General features: G+C 42.2%; 1 protein-coding gene across 6 annotated transcripts in view; it reads right to left on the reverse strand.

The window, feature by feature from the left end:
* Positions 1 to 7091: 7091 nt before the first annotated feature.
* The window catches only part of Slc24a2 (solute carrier family 24 member 2), a 228222-nt gene continuing 211585 nt past the window's right edge, over positions 7092 to 23728 (reverse strand). For all 6 annotated transcript variants that reach the window (XM_076564482.1, XM_015994916.3, XM_006975968.4 and 3 more), the window contains 3 exons: positions 18688 to 18777; positions 14677 to 14843; positions 7092 to 9440 (listed from right to left, as the gene is read on the reverse strand). In XM_076564482.1, coding sequence (XP_076420597.1) covers positions 9191 to 9440; positions 14677 to 14843; positions 18688 to 18777 — 507 coding nt within the window. In that variant the 3' untranslated portion in view covers positions 7092 to 9190. The remainder of the gene's footprint in view (positions 9441 to 14676; positions 14844 to 18687; positions 18778 to 23728) is intronic.

A 23728-nucleotide genomic window follows, 5' to 3' on the forward strand; every position in this document is an offset into this window, starting at 1 on the left:
TTATAAGTCAATTAATCATATTCAAATAAAAAGATGACCATATACGTTTATATAAAAACATTAGATTTATAATGAGACCTTCTTTTCTATCTTTTTGAGACGGGGTCTCATGTAGACAAACTGGCTTTGAACTTACTATGTAGCCAAGAATGACCTAGACATTCTGATCCTCCTGCCTCCACTTTCCAAGTCTTGGGATCCCAGGTAAATGCCACCATGCCCTGATATACAGCACATTTTTTTTTTTTTTTTGTCTTCAATAATAAGACTTTCAAATTGACTTCAGAGACAGGTAACTGTGGTCTTTGGAATTTACCCTTCCAATATATTTAAGTAAAACCTAATTTCCTAGGAGTATATTTCTTAGTGAAAAAAAAAATGACCATGGATATGTAAAAGCTCAGATGAGACCAGTAAACATTCAAGAAGTGAAACCAGCAGTAACTCTGCATGCCCCATGCTGGCTGTGAGTCCCTGCAATGAAACTCCCACCACTGGGTGTTTATTTCATGAGATGCTGAGTGTCATGACTTGTTGCAGGTAAGGATCAATACCTCCACCCTCTCCAAAAACAAAACAAAACAAAACAAAAAAACAAAAACAAAACAAAACAAAAAAACAACAACAAAAAACCCACTGATTTTTGGAGTCAATTGTTTTATTGTTGTTATTTTCACACCGAGGAGACTTAGTTACATGAAGTGTATTCAGTAGGTTGGTTATCAGTAGTAGAAGCACAAGGATGCAGACAGTGGAACATGGAGGAATGCCCTTTATCAGAGTGAGAGCATGTGACTGAAGCACACCACTCCAAACGGCCTATGTACAGGTGCAATCTAAATTCCAGTTATGTGCAGACAGAGTCACAGAGTAAAGGACACAGGGTCGCTGTACATCTAGCCAGCCGGTGAAAACTGCTCACAACAAACACACAAAAGGACAAAAATGACTTTAAAGTGCATCCAAAGGAGTCTTGAGGGCGTGAAGATAGGGGCAGAGATGTTTCTGTAGAATCCAGGCAAACAACGGCAGTGTGAGACCCTGACCTCCCCTAGGAAGATCCTTCACAAAAATGGCATTCTGATATGTTTTAATCCTTCCAAAATATATTCATTAAAAATTCTAAAAAATTGTTTTTATTCTTTTGATTGGCATAGTTATTGTATATATTTGTGGGGTGGAATAACATGACCAAATCTGGGTCATAGGTTCTGCTGTAGTCCAAGAAAAAGGTATGGTTGGCAGTAACTGTACATCTTAAAACAGAAGATTTTGTGTACTTTTGATATTTTTAACATAACCCATTTAAAAGACAGGTTATATCTTGTAGGGCATATATCTATGTTAGAATCAACATTAATGGTATTTTCTGTTTTAAAAATATGCAAATAATAAATGCATAACTTATCTTTTTTTTTTTTAACACTAGCAGTGGCTTCATTGAACCAGGAGGGTAGTGTTTGCTACTCTTACTTTTTTTGCTATTTTTGAGACAGGGTCTCATGTAGCCCAAGCTGGCCAGGAGTTTCCAATCCTTCTGCCTCTATCTCTTCAGTTTTGGGGGTACAGGTATACTGTCATGCCTAGCTTGCACTCATATTTTCATGCATCTCTCTGTGTCTGCATTGTGAAGAGAGAAGGAAGCTGTTGCTTATGGAGACTTGAGAAAACAAGATTGGGTACAGGGACCATGAAGGATTCTATGCCGAGTGCCACGGAAACTCTCTATTCTGGATGGACAGTCTGACTCTTTGAGAACCTTCAGCCTCCAAACAGCCAGTGATAGAGGAACATCACTGGCTCTGCATCCAGACATCCTTTCTTTAGGGCAAATTGTCTGGTAAAGCCTAAGATTGATGAGGTTGTTCAATTTAATACTCGGGCTTATGTGGATGATTTAGGTACCCTGCTGTGGTGGATTGTTCTGGGCTATTTTGCTCCGGTTAGTCATTATATTAGCTTTCACTCATATTGTATTACAAAGTGAAATATTAAAGGTTTTAGTTGTGGGAACATCTGTGTATATATGTGTGTAAAGAACTTACCCTCCCAGTCAGAAACTGTATTTTAACAGAAGCAGGAAATAAACTGCCCACTGCACTATGAAGCCTGTGTTTTCACTTGTTCGCCCAGGGACACAGAAAAATTTAGGGATAAGATGGTATCAATAGGTTGTATATCTGTCTGCCATTTTTATAAGGGAACTTCTTAGACCCATCATATATCTATATAAGAACACAAACACAGTCTAATTTTTCCAGGCATGTTTGCTAATTATCCATTTCAATTTCCATGTGGATGAATCTTGCTTTACATAGCAAACGGATTCCAGAAAAATAATCTAGAATTTTTAAAAAGGAAGTATTTTCAGTGTGGTAGTGTAACTTGCTACTTAAAGAAACCATGCGATAAGCTACTTTGAAAATGAAGAATGCTTCTGTGAAACAAAGAATTTCATTGATTTTCAAACAGTCTGATTAAAATACACACCTAAAAGTTTATTAGTAGATTAGGACTGTCTAGAAGAGTAGTTGTAAGGAATAAAAAACAGAACAGATAAACTTCATTTTACAACAAACACTACATAGAATGACTCATGGACTGTTTATTGACTATATTCAGAAGCCCTGAATATATGCATTATTGGTATTTTATGGCTTTAATTAAGACAATCGTCTCTTATGAAATACTATAAAGTGCAATATTAAAAAATTAAAAAACCCAAAAGGCATCCATTGTCCTTCAGTTTTATCCTGATGACAAGAATTGGGGATTCATTGAATTAACTGGCAAGGAATTCTCTGCCTTAATTCATACATGTAGTTCATTCTGGAAATGATTTTATTCTGGGATTCAGACCTATTTCACTTTTCTCTTGTTTGTGTGGGTGTAATATGATTTAAGAAAATTAGTACTTTCTCTTGGCTAGCTGAGTGTTATACAGAGCTGTCAGCACCCAAGGCCTTTATTACTTACATATCCATTATGAAGAAATTGCAACCCAAGAGGAAATTCCCACCTTTTGTTGACCAGGTTCCTAGTCAGGAAGTGTCCTTACTGTTTCTATCAACCTACTTCGTGGGAAGCAAATGCATGGTGGGGCTCATAACAAGAGGAGCTTTAACCCTTTTTTTCTGACTTCCCATTTGAAAGGAGAATGTTACTTCCTCTTGGTAATCAACGCAGGCAAGCATAAACCCAGAGTCTTGGGATGATCTAACATGGCTCCCTTCCCATCTCCTTTGTGACTATGGAATGAAGATGTAAGATGCAAACAGAGCTGTGATCTTAACCTCACCAGCACTCTGTGATAATGCTGTGACCAGTGTTCATCTTGACACCAGACAACCAATTCTCATTGGTACCATATTCAAGTCTACTGGTCCTTGGAAGGTGTTTACGCTGTTGTGCTCCTCTGTGGTTGTGGATTTTGCCTACCATTCAAAAGCAATCAGAATGGTCTCCTCCAGGGAGCAGTCATGCACAGAAAAGTGTTGGGAGTAAAGGTATAGAATTTTTGAAGATATACATTGAGGAGGAACAGGGACAGCAGCAGGAAGAAAAGGAGAAGGAGAAAAAGGAGGGGGTAGAAGAGGAAAACATCTAAATAAACAATAAAATTCAAGGACACTTCTGATGAAAATGAGTAGAGGGTCCCACAGTAGCAACTTTCAACCATGTCATGGATAAAGATCAAAAAGTGTTCAAATGCATTTGTCTTCTGCCACGAGGGAAAAAAATAGGTGAAGTCATCAGCCGGATGGTCTTTGGGTGGAACTGGATGGGAACTTTTCTGACCTTGGGTATACTAGGATCTCTTTGCTGACGTCCCATGATTTAATATTGGTGGTCCTTTGTACTACAGTGACCAGCAGACAGATTGCCCTACTGGAATCAGTCCTTTGTGGGAGCCCACACACGTCCATGGCACTTTTCCATCCTCAGGTGTTTATTAATTTTCCAGTTTAGCCCATTAATGTTTTAGGAAAAGGGGCTTAGGCAACATGTTTTGCCATTCAATCCCTCACTATACACTAATTTGAGCTCCTCTACCTAAACTTTCAGGACTGGTTTGGTCTCTCAAAAACCAGCTAGGTCATGCATTTGTTTGTCCTTTGTGGGGCCCTCCCTCCCACTCTTTCTTAAGAAAACCCATTAGCAAGATTAAAGACTTTGGTGACATTTAGGTAGTTTGGAGCAAGGTTGATTGTCCATGTGTGAGAAAGGCGTGTGGATGCATGCTGTCTGGGAGGTCTACATGGAAAGCAAGCCACTTCCAGATGTAGTAAACATGAACACATCTGTGATTCCACAGAAGTCCATGTCCTCCTGTTGCTGAGGCACCACCGCCTATGTAGACCCAAAGTGCCCAGTGACATGAAAGAAATATTTCAAAGGTGCAATAACATGTATTGAATCTGAGCTGGCTGTATTTCCTTTATTGCTTTTCTTGTTAGCTATATTTCAAAGAATATGAGGCTGTGAGATTAAAAAGGACCACAAAGATCCAGAGGCAGGAAACTAAACTCAGACAGATACTGACTGGGCCAAGGCACGGGAACCTTCTTCCCTGAGGCCTTCTTGACATGTGATTTTTCAAATAAACCTAGGACATATATAGGCTCTAGTAATTGATTAAAAATGTCTGCTATTTGTAACCACTTTAAACATCACAGATATATTTCAATTGCTTTCTTTTTTTTTTTTTTTTTTTTTTTTTTTTTTTTTTTTTTTTTTTTTTTTTTTTGGTTTTTCGAGACAGGGTTTCTCTGTGTAGCTTTGCGCCTTTCCTGGAGCTCACTTGGTAGCCCAGGCTGGCCTCGAACTCACAGAGATCCGCCTGGCTCTGCCTCCCGAGTGCTGGGATTAAAGGCGTGCGCCACCACCGCCCGGCTCAATTGCTTTCTTAAGGATTCTACCACATGTAAATTATTTTCTCATTTCCCCCTTTTGATTTTTATATTTTTCTCCCAATCTCTCTTAGTGGGAAAGCCTTGCCTACTAATGTAAGAAAATGTTGTGAGAGAGGCCTGTGAGAGAGGATGATAGCTTTAAAAACTAATAGGTCAGGTGATTATCTACAAATGGGTGACAGCTTCTATAGTACACTTTTTCTGTCTGTAACATGTTACTTGTTGGAGTCACAATCTTTCTGGGAGCAGGGAAGCATAGAATGTGTGTGTGTGTGTGTGTGTGTGTGTGTGTGTGTGTGTGTGTGTGTGTGTAGGTATGTGTGTGTATGTCTGTGTGTGTGTGTATGTGTGAAAACCCACTGAAATTCTCTGAAATGCTTACATTCAAACAAGCATCAGACTCTATCAAATGCTTCAATGCAATTCTTTCAATAGAATACATCCAATTCCATCTTCCCCTCTGTCTGGCCAGTAGCTCTAACAATTGTCTCTTCTGTGATCAGCTTTCTGTTAAGGTGGTCTGGGTGTGGACAATCTTCTTTTATAGGCCCCATCTTCCTCCACCTTAGGTCAGAGAAGTATTTACAAGATGCAGGAAGTGGTGGTGGTGGTAGGGAGTTGGCCATTTCTCTCTGGCCAGGAGCTGATGTATGCTAACGTTAACAGAAATCTAATCACCGAGGCAGTGTGTTTTGCTGAAAGGCCTCCAAACCACCTGACTCATGTCTTCCCTAGGAAAGAAATTCCGCTGTCAAGTGTCACCTGTCAGAGGCTTTGCAAAGCATTTTCCTCGAATATGAAATGGTCCTTGCCTCTTTTCATAGCACTTTAAAGCGAGACATCAGACATTCCACATCATCTGCTGAGCTGGCCAACAACCCTATCCCTGAATCTCTGAATACATATTCTGGTCTGCTGACACCACCTGGAATGTTTAGGTCCTGGGAAGTCGAATAACACCATTTAATCTCATGCTCCATCTCATCAGGAACTGCCTGGGTCCAGAGGGCAGATGGATATGTCATGGGCATTCTTAAATGCAAATCTAGGAGCTTCTATTTTAGAATCCCTAGTCTGGACCAAGTTTCTCTCCTGTTCCAGGGTTGCCTGGGGCTAGAGGAGAGGTGTCAGCAAGCAAGACAGGCTTGGATTTCTGTGAGTTAATGGACATTTGGGTACAAGTCCTTTATTTTAAAATGAATGGTAAATTTTGGCCTGAACTTTTGGTATTATTTTATACCCTGCTCCTGAGAAGCAAAGAGATAGCAGTCTAAAATTTTCTCCCATCCCTCTTATTGCATATTTTTGCCTCTCTGTAAGCATTAGGGACACAGGTGGAATATGTGTATATGCATAGAATAAAAAACTCTTTAGTTCATAAATGTTCACTTTGGTTAGTGGGCATGACTTTCCTTTCCCTTGGCTGTCAAATTTGATGCTCTTTGCTTTGGAATTCCAAATGTGATTGGGCCCAAAGGGTGATGATGTAATTGTTATTGTATGTCTGCAGATCTGGAACACTTGTATACATTGATATGCAAGAAAGAAATTAGAGATGATCTGAAACTAGCATGTAGAAAGCAGTTTTACATTAATGTGAATGATTCCAGGTCAACATATGGCCACATAACCACACACTCCTCAATGAAAGCAGTAAGAGCCAGCAGTGGATGGTGCCTGAGCACCATTCAGTGAGGGGAGCACTATGGAGGTAGGGACTGGTCCTGGGAATGTTGTCTTCTCAAAGCAACTTTTCATTAAAGACCATAACACTCCCTATGAAGCAGAACTCCCAGCTCTTAGGCACCTGGAGTGCTTCCTGGCTTCTTGGTGAGGAGGTAAGGGGAGTGAGTGTGGGAATAGTAATGGCTGGACCAGACATTCTGTGACTTTTCTTATGTTACAGTCCATTTGTAGTTGGTTAAAAAAAATCAATTTTAAGCAATAAACCACCCAGAAATCAGAATTTATCCAACCATCATCATGTAGCCCAGACAACAATCTGAGATTTTAAAACTGAAAACTCACTTTTCCTTGTCTTTCCAAGGTAGCAGCATAAATGCTTGCTTCAAACAAACTCCAACTCTTGATGTGGGTTTCTCTCTCACCATTGAAAATTGCCAGCACTCAGGAGGCAGAGACAGGCAGATCTCTGTGAGTTTGTGGCCAGTCTGGTCTACAGAGTGAGTTCCAAGATAGCCAGGGCAGTTACACAGAGAAACAAACAAACAAACAAACCAAAAATCCAACTTTGCATGGTTGGAGAGCCTGGAAAGCCAGTTTCTCAGCTGGCAGACCTTTTGATATCTTGTGTTCTTTGCGGCCCCCCCCCCCCACTTTGAAGTACCTTTTGCTTATGAGTGAAGTGGTCTTGGGCTTGGTTCTCCCTGTTGTTGCCATGCTCTGTAAATGAATGGAGGTTTTGTGGAGGGGATGCTGAAATTGATCTGGGGTGTTGGGTTACCCCACCTTTTTATTCAGCTTTGAGTTCTGCACCCCTCCTCCCTATGTTAAATGATGTTCACAACACAGTCAGAAAAGGCACAGTGACAGATCAGCACTCGAATGTCTGATGACATTCTCCACTTATGGTGTGTGCCGATTTACATGCAGGGGGTCACCCTCTATTTACTTTTTCAATGGACTTTAAGGAGAAAGCATGGTTTAGGGAAATGAAAAACTCTGCACATTTTTCAGTTTAGTTTGTCCTGCTGCTATCAACCAGTCTCATTTCCTACCGAAATAAACCAGAGAAATCACACATGATGTCAGACAGAGCTTGGGGACACTCAGTGAATGAGCTGGTCCCACGTGAAGCTGAGCAAAATCAGTAAATCATATCAGAGCGACTGCTTCAGAGCAGCATAGGGAAACTATGGAATACAGTCTCCAGTGTGCTCGGAACACTGGAGTCCCAGGTGGGATTATGATGGGAGGAAGGACATGGATGTTGCACAGATCTACACCAAATTCAGGACACAGGACTTGGAAACCATTCTGGGGGGTAAATGGGTAAATGCCTCTGCAAACAAACCCAAACTGCCTCAATCAAGCACTGGGAATGATTCTTAGACTGCAGCCCTTGGTGACCACACTGAGAAATGCTCTAAGGAGCTACGCCCTTAGGTTCCCATCAGTGGCAGCTCCCACTGAGCACCTCTGCTGGACGGTGTTTCTCAGCACACATCTCAGCTCTCTTGGCAGGACTTTGGACTGGATGTGAGCCCTTGGCATTAAAGCATGTCAAATGACAATCATGGCTAAGATCGCCCTTGTTCTTTTGATGATAATGGGCCATGCACTGGAACAAGATAGGCTCAGTTTATATAATTTTGCTGTCCTAGAAAAGCACTAATTTGGTTTTTCATTCATATCATCTACTTGCATGCTGGGGCAATACAAGAAAAAGCAAAACAAAACAAAACAACCTAACCTTCATCAGTTCCCCTTTGGTTACCACCCGGTCTGAGTTTTACCTCTGTCTTAAGGAATCCCATGGGTCTCAGTCAGAGCATCCCAGTGGGGATGTGCAGATGGGTTCTGTTTGGCTTGTGAGAGTATTTTAGAGGTTCTAACAGGGGCTGCTACAGAGTCCCTCTATTAAGCCCCCCTCTCTGCAAACTAGTAAACTAAACAGTACATCCAAAGCAGCCTGGAGATCACAGGAAAAAAATGCTTTGCCTACCAATTCTGTTAATTCACCTTTTGCACTTGAGAGGCAAAGTACAAACTGAAGGTTGAAGGTTAATGCCCCTCTTCAAATAGGTACTATAAATATGCTAGAGCTATCCCTGAAAAGATGCATTTGCACTTAAATATATATGTCTTTATATATATATATAATTTTTCTTTCTGTTTGTGTACAGTCATATATTACTCTATAGGTATAGGAGGAGAGGTATAGTACAGAAACAGGCAGGATTTGTATGCTCATGTGTATATATATTTATAATATTTATATTTATATGTATGTATAGCCTCTGTCCTCTTTTGTGTCATCACAATGAACGTACCTCCGACCAGCGAGGAGTACCTGTCAGTGGTGATGGAGAGATGGTTCTCTTTGTCTCTTACATGGAGTCATTTCAGCAGGCAAGGGTGAGTTGCCTGTGACGTGAATGGCCCCATGAGAATCCATCCTTCCTCTAACTCTCCAAGGAGGGACCCTGGCCTCCCAAGGCTGTCCACAGGCTGCCCCTTCTCAAGACAGCATGTAGCCTGGAACCCAGAGCCAGGAGGGACCATCCACGTGGTTGGTTTAAGATATGGCTTTTCCACTAGATGGAGACAGGGCACTCGAGCACTTTGTCTTCCAGGAGGACGCTGACCACCAGGAACACGAAGTAGAGGCCAAACATGATGAAGCCCAGTATTTTGTTCATCCGCCATTTGCAGAGGGCGATAGAGAGGATGACGAAAAGCAACATGATGAAGAGGAGGACGATGGCGCAGAAGAGGCCGTTGCTGCTGACAGTCACTGGCTTGAATCTGTGGATGATGGTGTAGAGGAGCCAGGGCAGTGGAAGCCTGAGAGGAAGAAAGGCAGGCAGGAGGGGGGGGGGATAGCAGTCAGGCGTGGGGAGGAAGCGCTGGAAGATGACCGTCTATGGCTTAGGAGGGTGATACTTTCGGGTCACTAGGACAAATGACTGGCCCAGGAGACTATGGAAAGAAGTCAGGAAGACCTTTGGAATCCTGACCAGTTTCCTGACTCATTTCTTCTCTGGCAGACTACCTCAAAAATGTGACTGCTACAGGTGATGTCTGAATTTGATTCACATCAGTTTTTATTTTCTTCCCAGGGGAGATTACAATGTGCTCCCAGTCCTGGAAAGGTGAACCAGATTTGCACGGGGTGAAGGAGAAGAGGACAGCAGAAAAAAAAAAAGGTGTAGGGATGGGTGGGGAATGCAGAGAAAAGACAATCTAACCTTCAGAACGGAGACAGAGAGGCGAGGACTTCTTTGAGAACCTAAGATGCAGTGAGGTTGCATGATGGTGGTGGGGACCAAGGTACAATGTGGCAGTCTGAAGTTTATTCTGGGAAAGATGCTGACCATCATTTATTAAAAAGGGTCTTGGGCTGGGCATAGTGGTGTATGCCTTTAATCCCAGCACTCAGGAGGCAGAGGCAGGCCGATCTCTGAGTTTTGAGGCAAGCCTGCTCTACAGAGTGAGTTCCAGAACAGCTAGTACTACATAGTGAGATACTGTTTCGAACAAACAAACAAACAACAAACAAAAGAGGGTCTTATATTTATGATGACTTAAAACACTTTATTATAAAATTTCCTACCGATTTTCTTGCTTTGGACTGGCCTCTGAAATCTGACAACACCCATTGTTGCTAATCAGAGTGATGTCTGTGACATACACCAGGATGAGTCATCACTGGGAACACACAGGAGTTAGAAATATGGCTGAAAATACCTGGTTTCAGTGGTGTGTTGCCACCTGGAGGCAGCTCTGTGGCATGCAGACAGTTACTGGCTAGAGTATGGCTAGTTATGGTTCTGGGATGTGGGGGAGGAAGTAATCTTTTGAAACCCCCAATTTCCTAATGGAAAAGCAAATAGGACGTAAGCAGGATTTCAAAAACAGCCAATAGGTTCTGAAAGAAAATGTGTGTGGAACTAGAGCCCACATTAGGTATGTATTTTTGAATTCCCAGGGCTAGCATATGCAGACCCCTAGGCTCTTTGCTGCTCCGGGCAGAGCACAAGTGATTGACATCATGGCCTGAGATGACCAGCACAGGTGCTTTGCTCACTGGAGCCTGGGTGGGAGATGCTTACTTCAGTGGCTCTTGCTGGACTGGGGGAAACCAAAACACTTTACCCCCACTGAACTCTGGACTACAGCTGGATCTTGAGCATCCCCTTAAGGCCGTCTGTTAAAGGTTTGGTCTCCAGCCTGAGGCTCTTAGGAGGTGATGGAATCTTTAGGAGGCGGGATGGAAGGAAGCTAGGTCACTGGGATCGTGATCTTGAATGGGATTTTGGGACTCTGTTCCTGTCGTTTTTGTGGCCACGAGGTGAACGGGCCGCCTCTGCCACGCCCTCCCACTGTGATAAGCTGGCTGCCCAAAGCAAGAGGGACAAGAGGCCACAGGCTGACGCTTCTGAAGCCACAAGTCAAACCATTTCTCCTTCAGGGAGATAGAGTTTGGATATTTGTCACTGGGGCAGGGAGCTGACCAAGCCACAATCACACACATGCACATGTTCACAACTAATCACGGGGGGCAGGGAGCTGAGCTACCCACAGTTACACACATACACATGTTCACAACTGATCACGGGGGGTGCAGGGAGCTGACCAACCCACAGTTACACACATACACATGTTCACAACTGATCACAGGGGCAGGGAGCTGAGCTACCCATAGTTACACACATACACATGTTCACAACTGACCACGGGGGGGCGGGGAACGGGACAGGGAGCTAACCAACCTACAGTCACACACATACACACATGCACAACTGATTTTAGTAAAGTTGAGGTGGGTGGTGCTTCAGATAGTTTGTGAAAACTGTTTTTGGAGAGTGACATTTTCCTCACGTCTTGATCTATCAACGCTATTGTCAGTGATCAAGCATAAGGAGAGAACGAGCCGCAAATGCAACTTTAATCAGAAACATGATCATTTCAGTCTCATTTGAGGAAAAAGTTGGGGGTCTTTTTATAATTTCTAGCAATAAGGAATGAGTCAGATAGTGCGTAAGCCAGTGTAGTGTTATGTGGCTATTTAAAATCATGAGCTTAGAGATCGGGACTACTGGGCAGCTGGAAGGGTGCTTGCGTAGCATGCAAGATGCCCTGGGTTCATCAGTATTGCCTAAGACAGACATGGCGCCTTAATCCCAGCCCCTGGGATGTGGAGGGCAGGAGGATCAGGAGTTCAAAGTCATTCTCTGCTACATAGGCAGTCTGAGGCCAGCCTGGGCTGCACGGGACCATGACACAACCAAACTACCAAACAACAAACTCTGTAAGCCTTACAGCACTAATAGGAAAATACTCATGATGTAATTTTAAATTCAGTCTTTCTTTCTTTTCTTTTTTTGAGTCGGGGTCTCACGTGGGCTGACTGTGAACTTGCTATTTGGCTGAGGATAATACTGAACTTCTGATCCCCCTGCTTCCACCCCTCATTTGATATCTATGGATTGAAATGCTGGGATCAAATGTAAAGTCTTGTATTTAATTTTAATTAAAAAACGAATGGCACACATCAAACTAGCAATGTAATTTCAATCATGCAAAATGCACATATTTTGAGTGGTTGGTAGATCATCATTGATTTCTATATGTATCTTCTAAAAACTTTTATATACTACTTATATGTGCAAAAGAAAATGCTGGCTACAGAGAAATTTTACACTCACTATATTGTTAACAACACACTCAGTGTCCTGGCAATAAAAACATAAAATTAAACAAATTTTGGAAAAGATTTTTTTTTGAAAAGAAATATATAAAATATATCAACACCCATTAAAATATTCAAAGTATGTAGTCTGTTAATGCTGCTTTAAGGGATTTATGCTAATGAAATAATTAAAGAAGAATTTTCTACATAAAGGTGTGGTGATATATTGTGTACCTCAAAAAGCTTACCTGGGGATCAGAGGCCAGAGTCAGCCACTAAATTAGACATAGAGGTCAGGCAGTGATGGCACATACCTTTAATCCTAGCATTTGGGAGGCAGAGATCCATCTGGATCTCTGTGAGTTCAAGGCCACACTGGGAACAGAGCCAGGCATGGTGGCACACGCCTTTAATCCCAGAACTAGGAAGGAAGTAAGATGGCAGGACACAGAAAGGTATATAAGGTGTGAGTAAACAGGAAGTCTCTCTCTTGAGGCTGAGGATTTCATAGAGGTAAGAACGTGGCTGGATTGTTCTGCTTTTCTGATCTTTCAGCTTTCACCCCAATATCTGGCTTCGGGTTTTATTTTTTATTATAAGACCTTTTAAGATTTGTGTTACATAAAGGTATTCATAAAAGCTCTATAATAGCATAAAGCAAAGAAAGAAGAGAAAAGGTCCATTGAAAGACACTGGTTAACCAGGAAGACAACAGGATAAAACACCTGGAGTCACAGTGTTGGTTTCAAGGGCTATAAAAGCACTGAGCAGAACAGTGCATGTGGCCTGCTGGATTACTAGGAGAAGCCACTTTGTGCCAGGTTCATGTGGCTTTAAGTTGGAAAAGATAAGTGACCTCCAAGACAGCAAAACTGAATATTCTCTAAGAAAAATTAATAAATCTTTGCAGAAGATAAAAATTAAGGGCTTTTGGTAGGAGAACCAGGGAAGATTATGAGAGACTTTCCTTTGTTATTATTTATATATAATTTAGTAACAATGAACAAAGAGAATGTTGTAATTTGTCAGAGTATGTACCTTTGGAAAATATGACAAACATGTTTATCTGAATACTTACAATTGTAGTAGACTTTTTTCCTTTTACACTCTAGGACATTCTCCATCCTTCTCCCTCACTGGACCCACTCAGGTTAGTGAAAATTTGTAAGCAGTAGGACTGACAAATATAGTTTATGCCAGAACATCTTCCATCAAAACACACCCATTTATCTGTTCATTCTGGAAGCACTTGTCAGACGCTACCCTGATTAGACAATGGGTTGAGGCTATGTTGAGTTCACTAGAGGGATACTTGAAGGGCTCGCAGACTGGCAGGAAGAAAGAATCATAATGGGAATAAAATATGCAATGTCTAGAAGAGTAGGAGCCCCTGGATTTGAACAGACTCTGGAAAGAGAAGTCAGACTTCCCTGTAGACAGATGAAGAGGCTCCTCAGTGGGTAGAGTACTTGTCCTCAGAGACCCAACTCTAATCCCAGCTACCTTATTTACCTGCTGCATTAGCTCTGTGCTCTCCAGTTTCCATATTCAGAAATATGGTTGATAACACAGAATCCACACGACTGTTGTGTGTTTTAATTTGCTAACTGTGAACACTAAATTAACAATGACAAATGTATGTACAATGGCTTAATAAAAAGGAAAAAGACAGAACAACATTCAAAATGTTCAATGAGAAAGTGGATGTATTTTAGCGAATTTCCCGATTCCAGGGTCAAGAGACCTGTCATCCTGGGAGCAGAGAGACTCTGTGACTTAAGTTTCTCAGGAGCTGACATTTAGGGTCACTTGTCAACTACTTCTGACAAGTTTGATGAAATGGGAGGGATAACAGAGTCCCTTCCAATCTGGCTCACTACAGATGATTCCTACTGAGAATTTCTGTTTGCTCAGCTAGAGGGAAAGAGCTCATCTTCTGTCTTTCACAAAACCTGGGTTGCCAGCACTTTCCAAGCAAAGAGACAGGATGTCAATGCTGGGCCTGGGTGTGTCCTAAGCTGCCTTTGAATCCAATCTTACCTGGTAGAGTAGAAAAAAAATACCATGAAACTGCCAGAGTACCTCAGTTCTACCTGGGCAGTGCATATTCATAATTCGTGGTAAGCACAGTTATGTAAGTGAAATTCTTACTTTCTAGAACATTCTGTATGTAAGTATGTGTTTCTGCTGGTTTAGGGATGACTTGGTTTTATTAAGTTCCCTAAAAACAAAATCCAGCTGGTAAAACAGAATGGTGCTCCTAGGCGTAAGTTTTGGTTGGCACTTGGGTGGGTTTTGGGTTCAGGGAGCCAGCTCAAGTTTCTACAGCTTCTAGGAAGACAAAGACAGGTGGAGCTGGTGTGCATGCTCATAGAATACCATACTCACCCCACAGTGATGTCAAAGATGTTGCTTCCAACAGAGCTGGACACGGCCATATCCCCCAGCCCTTTCCTGGCCACTATGACACTGGTGATAAGATCAGGGATAGAGGTTCCAGCAGCCAAGATGGTCAGACCCATGATCTCTTCACTAATGCCGATGGTCTCTCCAACCTGGATATCACAGCAAGGACAAATATGAGGGCTGGAAGTCACAGAACCCAACATTACTATGTGACCTCTTGTTAATGAGTCCCCCACTCTGTTTTGGAGTAAGTGGTGATGTAATAAAGAAGAGCAAGCCATAGTCACTGATGAAGGAGTTTATGCACTTTAATATCCATACCCAGGACATCATCGATGTGCACATGAGGCTTAAACAGACTATTTCAAATAATAAAGAGCTGTAGAGAACCTGAGTGCAGCCACCACACTTTGTCTTCTAAGACTATTGGGGGAGCTGCAAGATTCATTTGAAAAGCCAATGGACTTAGAACCTAAGGCCAGTACCTGACAATGTCAGCGAGTTTCCAAGGCCCTTCAATCTACTATTGAGTGTCAAGATAGTGTCCCGATTTTTTCTTAATACCTCCAATTATTTCTATCACTCTTAAACACCTATAACCTCTACTGTTTCCACAGGGAACATGACATTGAGTGAACCCAGGTTTAGAAATATGAAACTAAATCAACAAAACAGCTATGTAGAACTAACAGCAAGAAATCAGAGGGTCTTGGTCCCACGGCTGCCTTAAGGACTTGACCTATTGTTAATTGTTCCCTGTATAGTGTCTTGACCTCCTGCTTTCTTAGCTATCAAGTAGGAATAACAATACTTACCTTACAAGGAGGTTATGGGCTAAGTGATAGTTTTCAGGAAAGCCCTTGTAAATAGTACAGCATTATTGAAAAGTGAGAAGGTGCAGTATTTTGTTTCGCTATGGTCTTTGCTTAAGACTGCTGCTTGTGTTTGGACAGTTGGTTTAGCCTCAGCTAGACTCTCCACCCATCTATCTATCTATCCATCCATCCATCCATCCATCCATCCATCCATCCATCCACCTATCTACACTGGGGATCAGACTCAGTGCATTGCACATTCTAGGCCAGCACTCTACCACTAAGCCACATATCCAGCCACGGTTTCTTTGAGATAGCATCTCACTATGTAGCCTAGGCTAGCTTTGTACTTGGGATCCTCTTGCTTCTATTTTTCTGCCTCCTAATTCTAGGATAGTAACTGTAAGCTACCACACATATTTCCTTTGTTTCTTGAGCACCCTATTTTTGGGGGGACTTAAAAAAAACTTACATGTTTTCTGGAGCTGGTGAATTATTGTTCTTAAAAATTTTAGACAGTGTTTTCCAATAGCTTACTTTATGACATCCAGGGTTTTTTTTCTTTAAAAAATAATTTAATAGGTAAAATAACATACAGGAATAAATGATTTTAGGGAATAGAATCTCCTTTTTGATTTATAAGTACATAATATCTTAGTTCCTGGTAACTTAAAAGCAGGCTTTTATTTTGGCAGTTTGCTCCCAAGTCTATTGAGCCGACTCAGTCCTCCAGGCACAGAGATTCACTGCCTGCCCCCAACTGGAAGGTAAGTCCCAGGGCAGGCAAAGACACTTGCCACCAAGCCTGTGACCTGAGTTAGATCTCCAGGACCTACACAGCGGAAGAAGAGAAGCAGTTCCAGCACACTGTCTTCTCTCCACCCTCATACCCACTAGTAAACACTTAAAAAACAAAAAGAAGTAATCTACATGCAAGCAACATCTGGACTGTGGCTATATTATGTTAGAATATTAGGTCATCAAAATTTCTGTTTGAGCTACTGACTTGATTTTCTTTAAGAAAAAAATTGTTAAATGAGGGGCTGGTAAGATGGCTCCAAGACCATCTTCCAAGACCGCTTGCTTCCAATCCCGACCACCTGACCCCCAGAGCTGATACACTGGAAAGAGAGAAGTGACTCTGGAAGTTGTCCTCTGACACCCACGTGCATGCCGTGGCATGTGTATGCTCCTTTCTGCCCCAATACATAAAATCAATGAAACAGTTAATTCTATCTGTCTTGGGATTAGGGCAGGATTTCTAAGTGTTTCTGAAGTAGTCCTAAACATACCCATGCCATATTGTACTGCATATTTTCATGATGTAGTGTTCTCAGGCAAGTCTAAAAATACAATAATGACCAACTCTGAAGGACATGGAGGATACGCTCTGTCCAGCAACATCACATATTCTGAGACTCAGTTGTTCAGGCAGCAACAACAATCAAGTCCCTCTGAGGAGTATACAGACATGCCTTCATCCTTAACAAATGGTTCAATTACATACACACCAAAGAATTGTTTTTAAAATAAATTTATGATTGATCATGAGCAAATGTTTGACTTGTGTATTTGTTTTATAGGGCAATACATCTGGGGTTGTGTAAAAAATTTCTTGGGCAAGAAGAATTGTAAGAAGAAACAGGTTAAGAAGCTGCCTGCCGTAGCTCCAGGAGCCTACTTGCCGCACAAATGAGTTGATCTACTCATGCTGGTGATTTCCCTGGGCAACAGGAGTGCCCTGTTTGAGCAAAATGCTCTCCTTCCTGCTGACTAAATGATTTTCACCCTAAGTATGCTGCAATTGATTTGATACATTCTTAATAATTTAAATTCTTAGAGGGAATGCTATCACAGTGACCATTTAAAGATACACCATTAATATTTGGAGTTTGAATGCCATTCCTGGCAGGAGAGTCCAAAACTGAAGAGAAGCATGGTGGTGTGGTTATGGACATGGGTGAGTCTCCTACAGCCCGGGATACCTTCCAAGTCTCTGATGAGGCTAGCTTTGAGTTCCTGATTCTCCTGCCTCTACCTCCCAAGTGCTAGGATTCCAAACATGTGCCACTCTGCCTGGCTGCTTGGCCATTTTTTTCTTGTCAGCTTTAAATTCAGTTCCTTTATCTGCATATTGTAGCTAATGATTGTTCACCCCCAACCCCCATAGCATCTGAATCTGTGTGCAGGATTGAAAACAAGAGTAGAAAGACAAAGGGATGTGAACGGTCCAGCATGGAGTATACACTCAGCAAACAATGGTTTCCACTCTCATCTTTGAGAACAGAAGCCCCTGAGTCTCACTCACTCAAGTTTTCAAGCACTAATCACTGAGATCTTATCTGGGGATCAGCATTATGACTGGCACTGAGTTAAAAGTGACAAAAATGACATCGTTACACTTGTAATTGAAGCTCAAGGACGAACATTTTGTCTTCAGGACCTTTCTTAATAATCATTGTTAAAAGGCTGGTGAGGGTGGGGAGGTGGCTCAGTGGGTAAGAGCAATTATTGCGCAAGCGTAAAGACCTGAGTTCAGATCCCAGTCATGCATGAGAAAAGGCTTGCAACTCCAGCATGGGGCTTTGGGGCAGAGACAGGAAGAACACTGGAGCTTGCTGCCTGCCAGCCTAGCTGAGAAATAGCAAGATATAGGTTTAGTGAGACACCCTGTCTCAAGGTCATATAAGGTATGGAGCAATAAGGGAGAACATGGAAGACTTCTGTTATACCTATCATACAGACTCACACACCTATGTCCATACATGCATATAATACACACACACACACACACACACACACACACACACACACACACACACATACACACACAGAGCTAGGGACAGTCCTGCTAAGTTGCCTGCCCAAGACAAAATAAAGACACTGAGGTGGGCAGAATCTTGACTTTCTTCGCAGCCCTGGTTGGCCAGGTTTTAGATGATAGACAACAAGAAGCAGCCAGGTTTGCCTCTCTCCACATAGCTGTCTTGATTTCTCCACATGCTGATTTGATTTCTGACCACCGAGATAGGGGAGTAGGAAAACCCAGTCCTGAAATGTAACGTGTCTGTACCACACTCAGTACTGTGACAGTTTCAAAAGGCAAACACATTGATTGACCACGTGACAACCAAGGCCGGAGACAAACCAAGCAGACGGGTGCCACCGGCAGTCTTACCTGGTGTGCCCACCACACCATCAGGTAAGAGAAAACTGCGATCCAAGTGATGGAGCCAAAGAAAGTGATAGGGAAGAACTTCCTGGAAGCCTGCAAGACAACCAGAGGGAAGAGTGTCAGCACTGCCCTCTGTGGTGGAGCGGCAGTCCAAAGCTAAAGCCGTCTTTGCCATCGCCATGATCTCTCTCACATTTCTTACTTCTTGGTTGGATTACCAATCAAAAGACGCTACCTGCCCCTAATCAAGCTGGGAGAGGAAAATTCATTCTTGGAAATTAAAATTGGTGGGAGCTGAATGGTTGTAGAACTAGGGAAGAAATCTCTCTCTCTCCCTTCCTCCATCCCTTTTCCCTTCCCTTCCCTTCTCCCATTTCTTTCTTTGAAACAGGGTGTCATAGCCCAGGATAGCCTAGATGGCCCAGAACTCATTATGTAGTCCAGGTTGGCTTCAGATCCTACCTTCCTGCCTCAGCCTCCCATGTTATGACATGTGACACTGTGTTAGGCTCTGGAAGTCACTTGAGAGAATGTCTGTTCATACCTGTAGCTAGATGCCCCATGTACCCTGCTCCTGTCTTTTATAAGGTCTGGATTTTCTGTTATTCCTTCTGTTAAACATTTTGCATCCTCCCTTTATCTCTTTTTCAGTTTGTTTCCAAGTTCACCTGAATCAGGCCATCAGAATTTACTGCTGGCAAACCATGTGTCATGGTAATCTATATGCCAAAACCTCTTATGTGACTGATTACATGAAAAAAAATGGGAAGGATTAGGAAGTTTGGAAATAGATTAATTCACCTTAGGGTCCCATGAATTATCAGGAAAGCCACCACCACAGATGGCTGGTGATGGCTAGTCTCCAGGACACCAACCACATCCATCAACTGAAGTGGACAGAGGTGGAGATGCCAATCAGGGTGATCCGCACTAGGGTTGGGCAGGTCAGACATCATTCTTGGGAATGTGTTCTCTCCAGTGTGCCACTCTGATCTACATTACAAGTCCCATTCTGCTCCCAGCACTGGACTTCATGTCATCTTGGGCTTGTACAGTGTGATCACACTCAGAGTTCCATTAGATCATCATCAGTAAAATTCTAAATGTAGTTTTTCAGGGCCAATAAGATGGCCCAGTGGGTAAAGGCACCTGCTGCCTAGCCAGACCATCCGTGTCCCATCCCTAGAACCCATGTAGTGAAAGGAGATACCCAACTCCTGCAAGTTGTCTCTGACCACATGGACCAAATAAATGAATGAACAAAGGAATGGATACATACATAAGTAATACATGCAGGATTTCTTACTCAATCCCATTCCAGGGAAATCATGGCTTGCACTGAACTAGTTTCTGCTGATTTCCTTGATGGGAAACATGGGACATACTTAGATAACAGAATGCTGTTTGAGAGCCCACCACCTATTCCTGCCAACACTTTTAATCTCAAAGCTTTTCTATGCCAAGAAAACCACACACTGTGCTTTGATAATGTCACCCAGTTTCTTTCAGGGCAATGACTCCTACAGTTGATGTAGACAGCGGCTGTCTCAGCTGTCTGAAGAGCTGGTCTGGGGTAGTCACAGAGAGACTACTCTGCCACAGCATTTGAAGGCTCATTGGAAGAAAAAAGAAACTCGTGTATGGCAATCTTTTAAATCTGAAGCACAATGATAGGTAGGCTCTATAGTACCAGACCAGGTTTTCAATCTCTGTAAATTTCAAGCGTTGAGTAAATCTTTTGATTATCATTCACTCAGCCCTTAGACTCTACACGAATCTTTTCTCTCTTGACATGACTGTTGCTTGGCGGGGGGAAGGCATTCCCTGGGGTGACTATAAGACCAAATGGGCATGCTCAAGTGGGAGAGGGCATTATGTCATAGCCAAAACTCACTCTTAAAATGTTTCCCTATGCTCCTTCTTCTTCTTAGAAGAAACGTATTTTGAATAAGGACTCTGGTCTGTCTTGGAGACCTGAGCACTTCAGTGGGTGATGGGAAAAACACTTTTTTTTTCAAAGTGGAGCCTACACTTTTGCTTCTCAAACCAAATCTTTAGAAGGCTAGGAGTTGGGTTCTCAAGCTAAGATTCCTCTAGCCAGAGAAGATGCCAGGCTTGCCCAGGCAGGGCACTGAGCTGACTGGACTTCCCAGCTTTTTTTTTTACTTCTGATTGTGAGTCACTGTTTCAGGATTCTAAATGGGATGCAGGTTTCAGTTTCTCAGGGTCATGCTCTGTCATAGGAAGAGAAGGGCGACTCTGGCCACACAAGGCCACCCCTGACTCCAGCATCAACTAGATTAGGGTTCTGAATGTGGCATGAGAAGCACAGAGAACTGTTATCTACTTTGTGGTGAGACATCCATACCTCATGGAGCATCTTCTCAGGCTGTTCTACTTCCAGGCTCATTTACTTACGACATGTATTCTTACTGTTTGTTTTCATTTAATACATTTTAAATTTCCCCCTTGCATATCTGTTGAGATGACATTGTCAGTTGGACTCAAAATACGAAGATTTCCTTATATCACTGAACATTCCCAGCCAAATGGACAAAGCCAGAGATGAGACAAAGGACATAAAGACCCAAATGCAAATCAATCCATTAGTGAAAACCTGCCCAATTCAATATATCTGATACTTATGATTCTTAAGATACCAGTTAATAATTAATAGGCATAAAACATCAAATGTTGAATTAGAGGCTTATTCAAAAAACACTAGAAACAAATATTCTTAGTGAATTTCAAGGTCTTCATCATCGACTAAGAGCAGGTAAAGATTGGGTACCTACTCTATATCCAGACTAGGGGTGGAATTCAGGTCAGCTGACTACCCAACGCATGTGCCTAACATGTGTGTTTTACCAACACTTCCTGAAGAAAATAGGGCCCAAACTGCTCAAAATACACCCAGCCACAGGCAGAGCAAGCACCATCATCATCATCATGCCAGGCTCTATTCACAACATCAGAAAGTAAAAAATGCATCCAGGAGACAGAGGCCAGTGCTCCAGCTGTATGGCCATCTGCCTTCCCAGCCTCCCATATTGTTCTTGCTTCGGAAGTTGCAATCCTTCATGCACCAGCAGTTTGGCTAATTGTTTCTCTGTCAAAATGCTTCACCATGCCCAGTCTCACAACCCAGGAAACCACTTCTCTCACTTTTGTCTAGACCATTCTCCTCATTTGGACTCCATGGTTTCATTCCGGACACCACTGCTACGGAGCATCTGTATGGGTATTAGGTTACCAGTCTCATTGGAAGAGAGAAAATAGCCCTGGAAGCTACGGTCTAACACATCAGGTTATGGTCAGTAATGGTGGCTCATCCTGACATCTGTTAGGATAGGCCTCATACCAATTAGCAAATGAGCAAATTGTGACCATGTGCTGCCCATTTTATTTCCAATGTAATGGTTAGGAACCTAATTGACAGCTAATGTTCCCATTAGAAGCTTTTAGTAGAGCAGTGTGATATTGGTTTGAAAAAAGTCACTGGACAATAGCTGCCTGAGCAAACTGGCCATGTCCTTCTGTTCTAAATTTAATAGTCACTGAGCATCTACTTTGTGCAATGTTCTGAAGAATATACCTTGGGTGGAAGGGATGGGAGTCTTGCTATGTAGCCCAAGCTGGTTTCAAATTTATCATTGAAAATTATCATTTCAAAATTATCATCTATCTGTTTACTTATTAATTCATTTATTTATGTGTGTGTGTGTGTGTGCCCCCGCGCGCACACATATGGGAAGGTGCATGTTTATGCATGTATGTATGAAGGTCTGAAAAGAACTTGTGGGAGTCTGTTATCTCCTTCCACCATGTAGGTCCTGGGAATCAAATTTAGGCCACAAGGCTTGTTAGCAATTGCCTGTACCTGCTGAGTTATCTTGCCGTCCCTTGAAGTACACACACTTTGAGACATTTCCCACAACAGCCCTATTAAGATTCAAAGTGTGGCCACTGGATTACGATAACGGGGGTTGAAATCTCTGCTCCCAAGTGAGCAGTGACTTTCACTTAGAAAAACTAGTTAACCTCTTTAAGTTTTGGTTTCTTCATTTGGAACATGGAGAGGAGGGTTAATACAAATCTAAATGTTCTGAAGAGTCATGTACACAGAAAGTCCAGAAAAGCACCCGAGACATAAAAAGTGCTCCAGTAATAATTGCTGTTGTTACTGTACACTATTGTCTTCATTGCTGTTTTTAAGAGACGAGGAGGCTGGTACCTGGGGAGGCAAAGTGACTGTGGATGTCTGGTGTGGAGGACTCTTGGCTTTCCTCTTAGTAGCTGGCTGTGATTGAACAAACCCTAAACCTCCCCGGGTCACAATCACTTCATCTTGCTACATCATGTATGGCTCCTGCTAGATAATCAATAAATACTCAGTGAATGAATAAATGACCCAAACTACAAACCCTTAGCTGGGTGTTCAGGTTCCTCCCCAGTTCTAATGGATGATCATGTTTTCCTTTCTCAAGAGATACACTCCTCCTTTGCATGAGTATCCAACTCAGGCCACGAGAGAAAATCGCATTGAGTGTTGTATGTAGTGTTTATTATTTTCAGTTTTCATTAAAGCTATGTTTCACATCAAGGTTTACACTTTACCCCTTTCTGCTTTTGAACAAAGTTGTTAATTTAAGAAAACTATAAGTGTGAAGCTCCTATTTAGTATCTGAGCTGAAAGTATGCGTGATCCAATAAACATTGCCATAAAATTTGCATAGAAATGATGTGGGAATAAAAACAAGTGGGAGTAATATTTATTCTCAAATTAGAACTATACAATCATGCGTTCCCTGTAATTACTGGTAAGGTTTGGGATTTTCATCTCCATGAAGAATTAAAAAAAAAAAAAAAACCAACTACTGAACAGACAAAGCTGGTGGGTCCTAAGGAGGCACAAATGTCTGTCTGTTAATTTTCCTAGTCTTTTCCCTCTCCCTTGATATTACCTCCAGGGGCCTTTGTGGGCACACAGAAGGCCTGCAGTAGGACTGAAAACCCAGCACATTATTCTACCCCTGCCATCAAT

Source organism: Peromyscus maniculatus, chromosome 2 (assembly GCF_049852395.1).
Source record: "Peromyscus maniculatus bairdii isolate BWxNUB_F1_BW_parent chromosome 2, HU_Pman_BW_mat_3.1, whole genome shotgun sequence".
Classification (NCBI taxonomy): domain Eukaryota; kingdom Metazoa; phylum Chordata; class Mammalia; order Rodentia; family Cricetidae; genus Peromyscus; species Peromyscus maniculatus.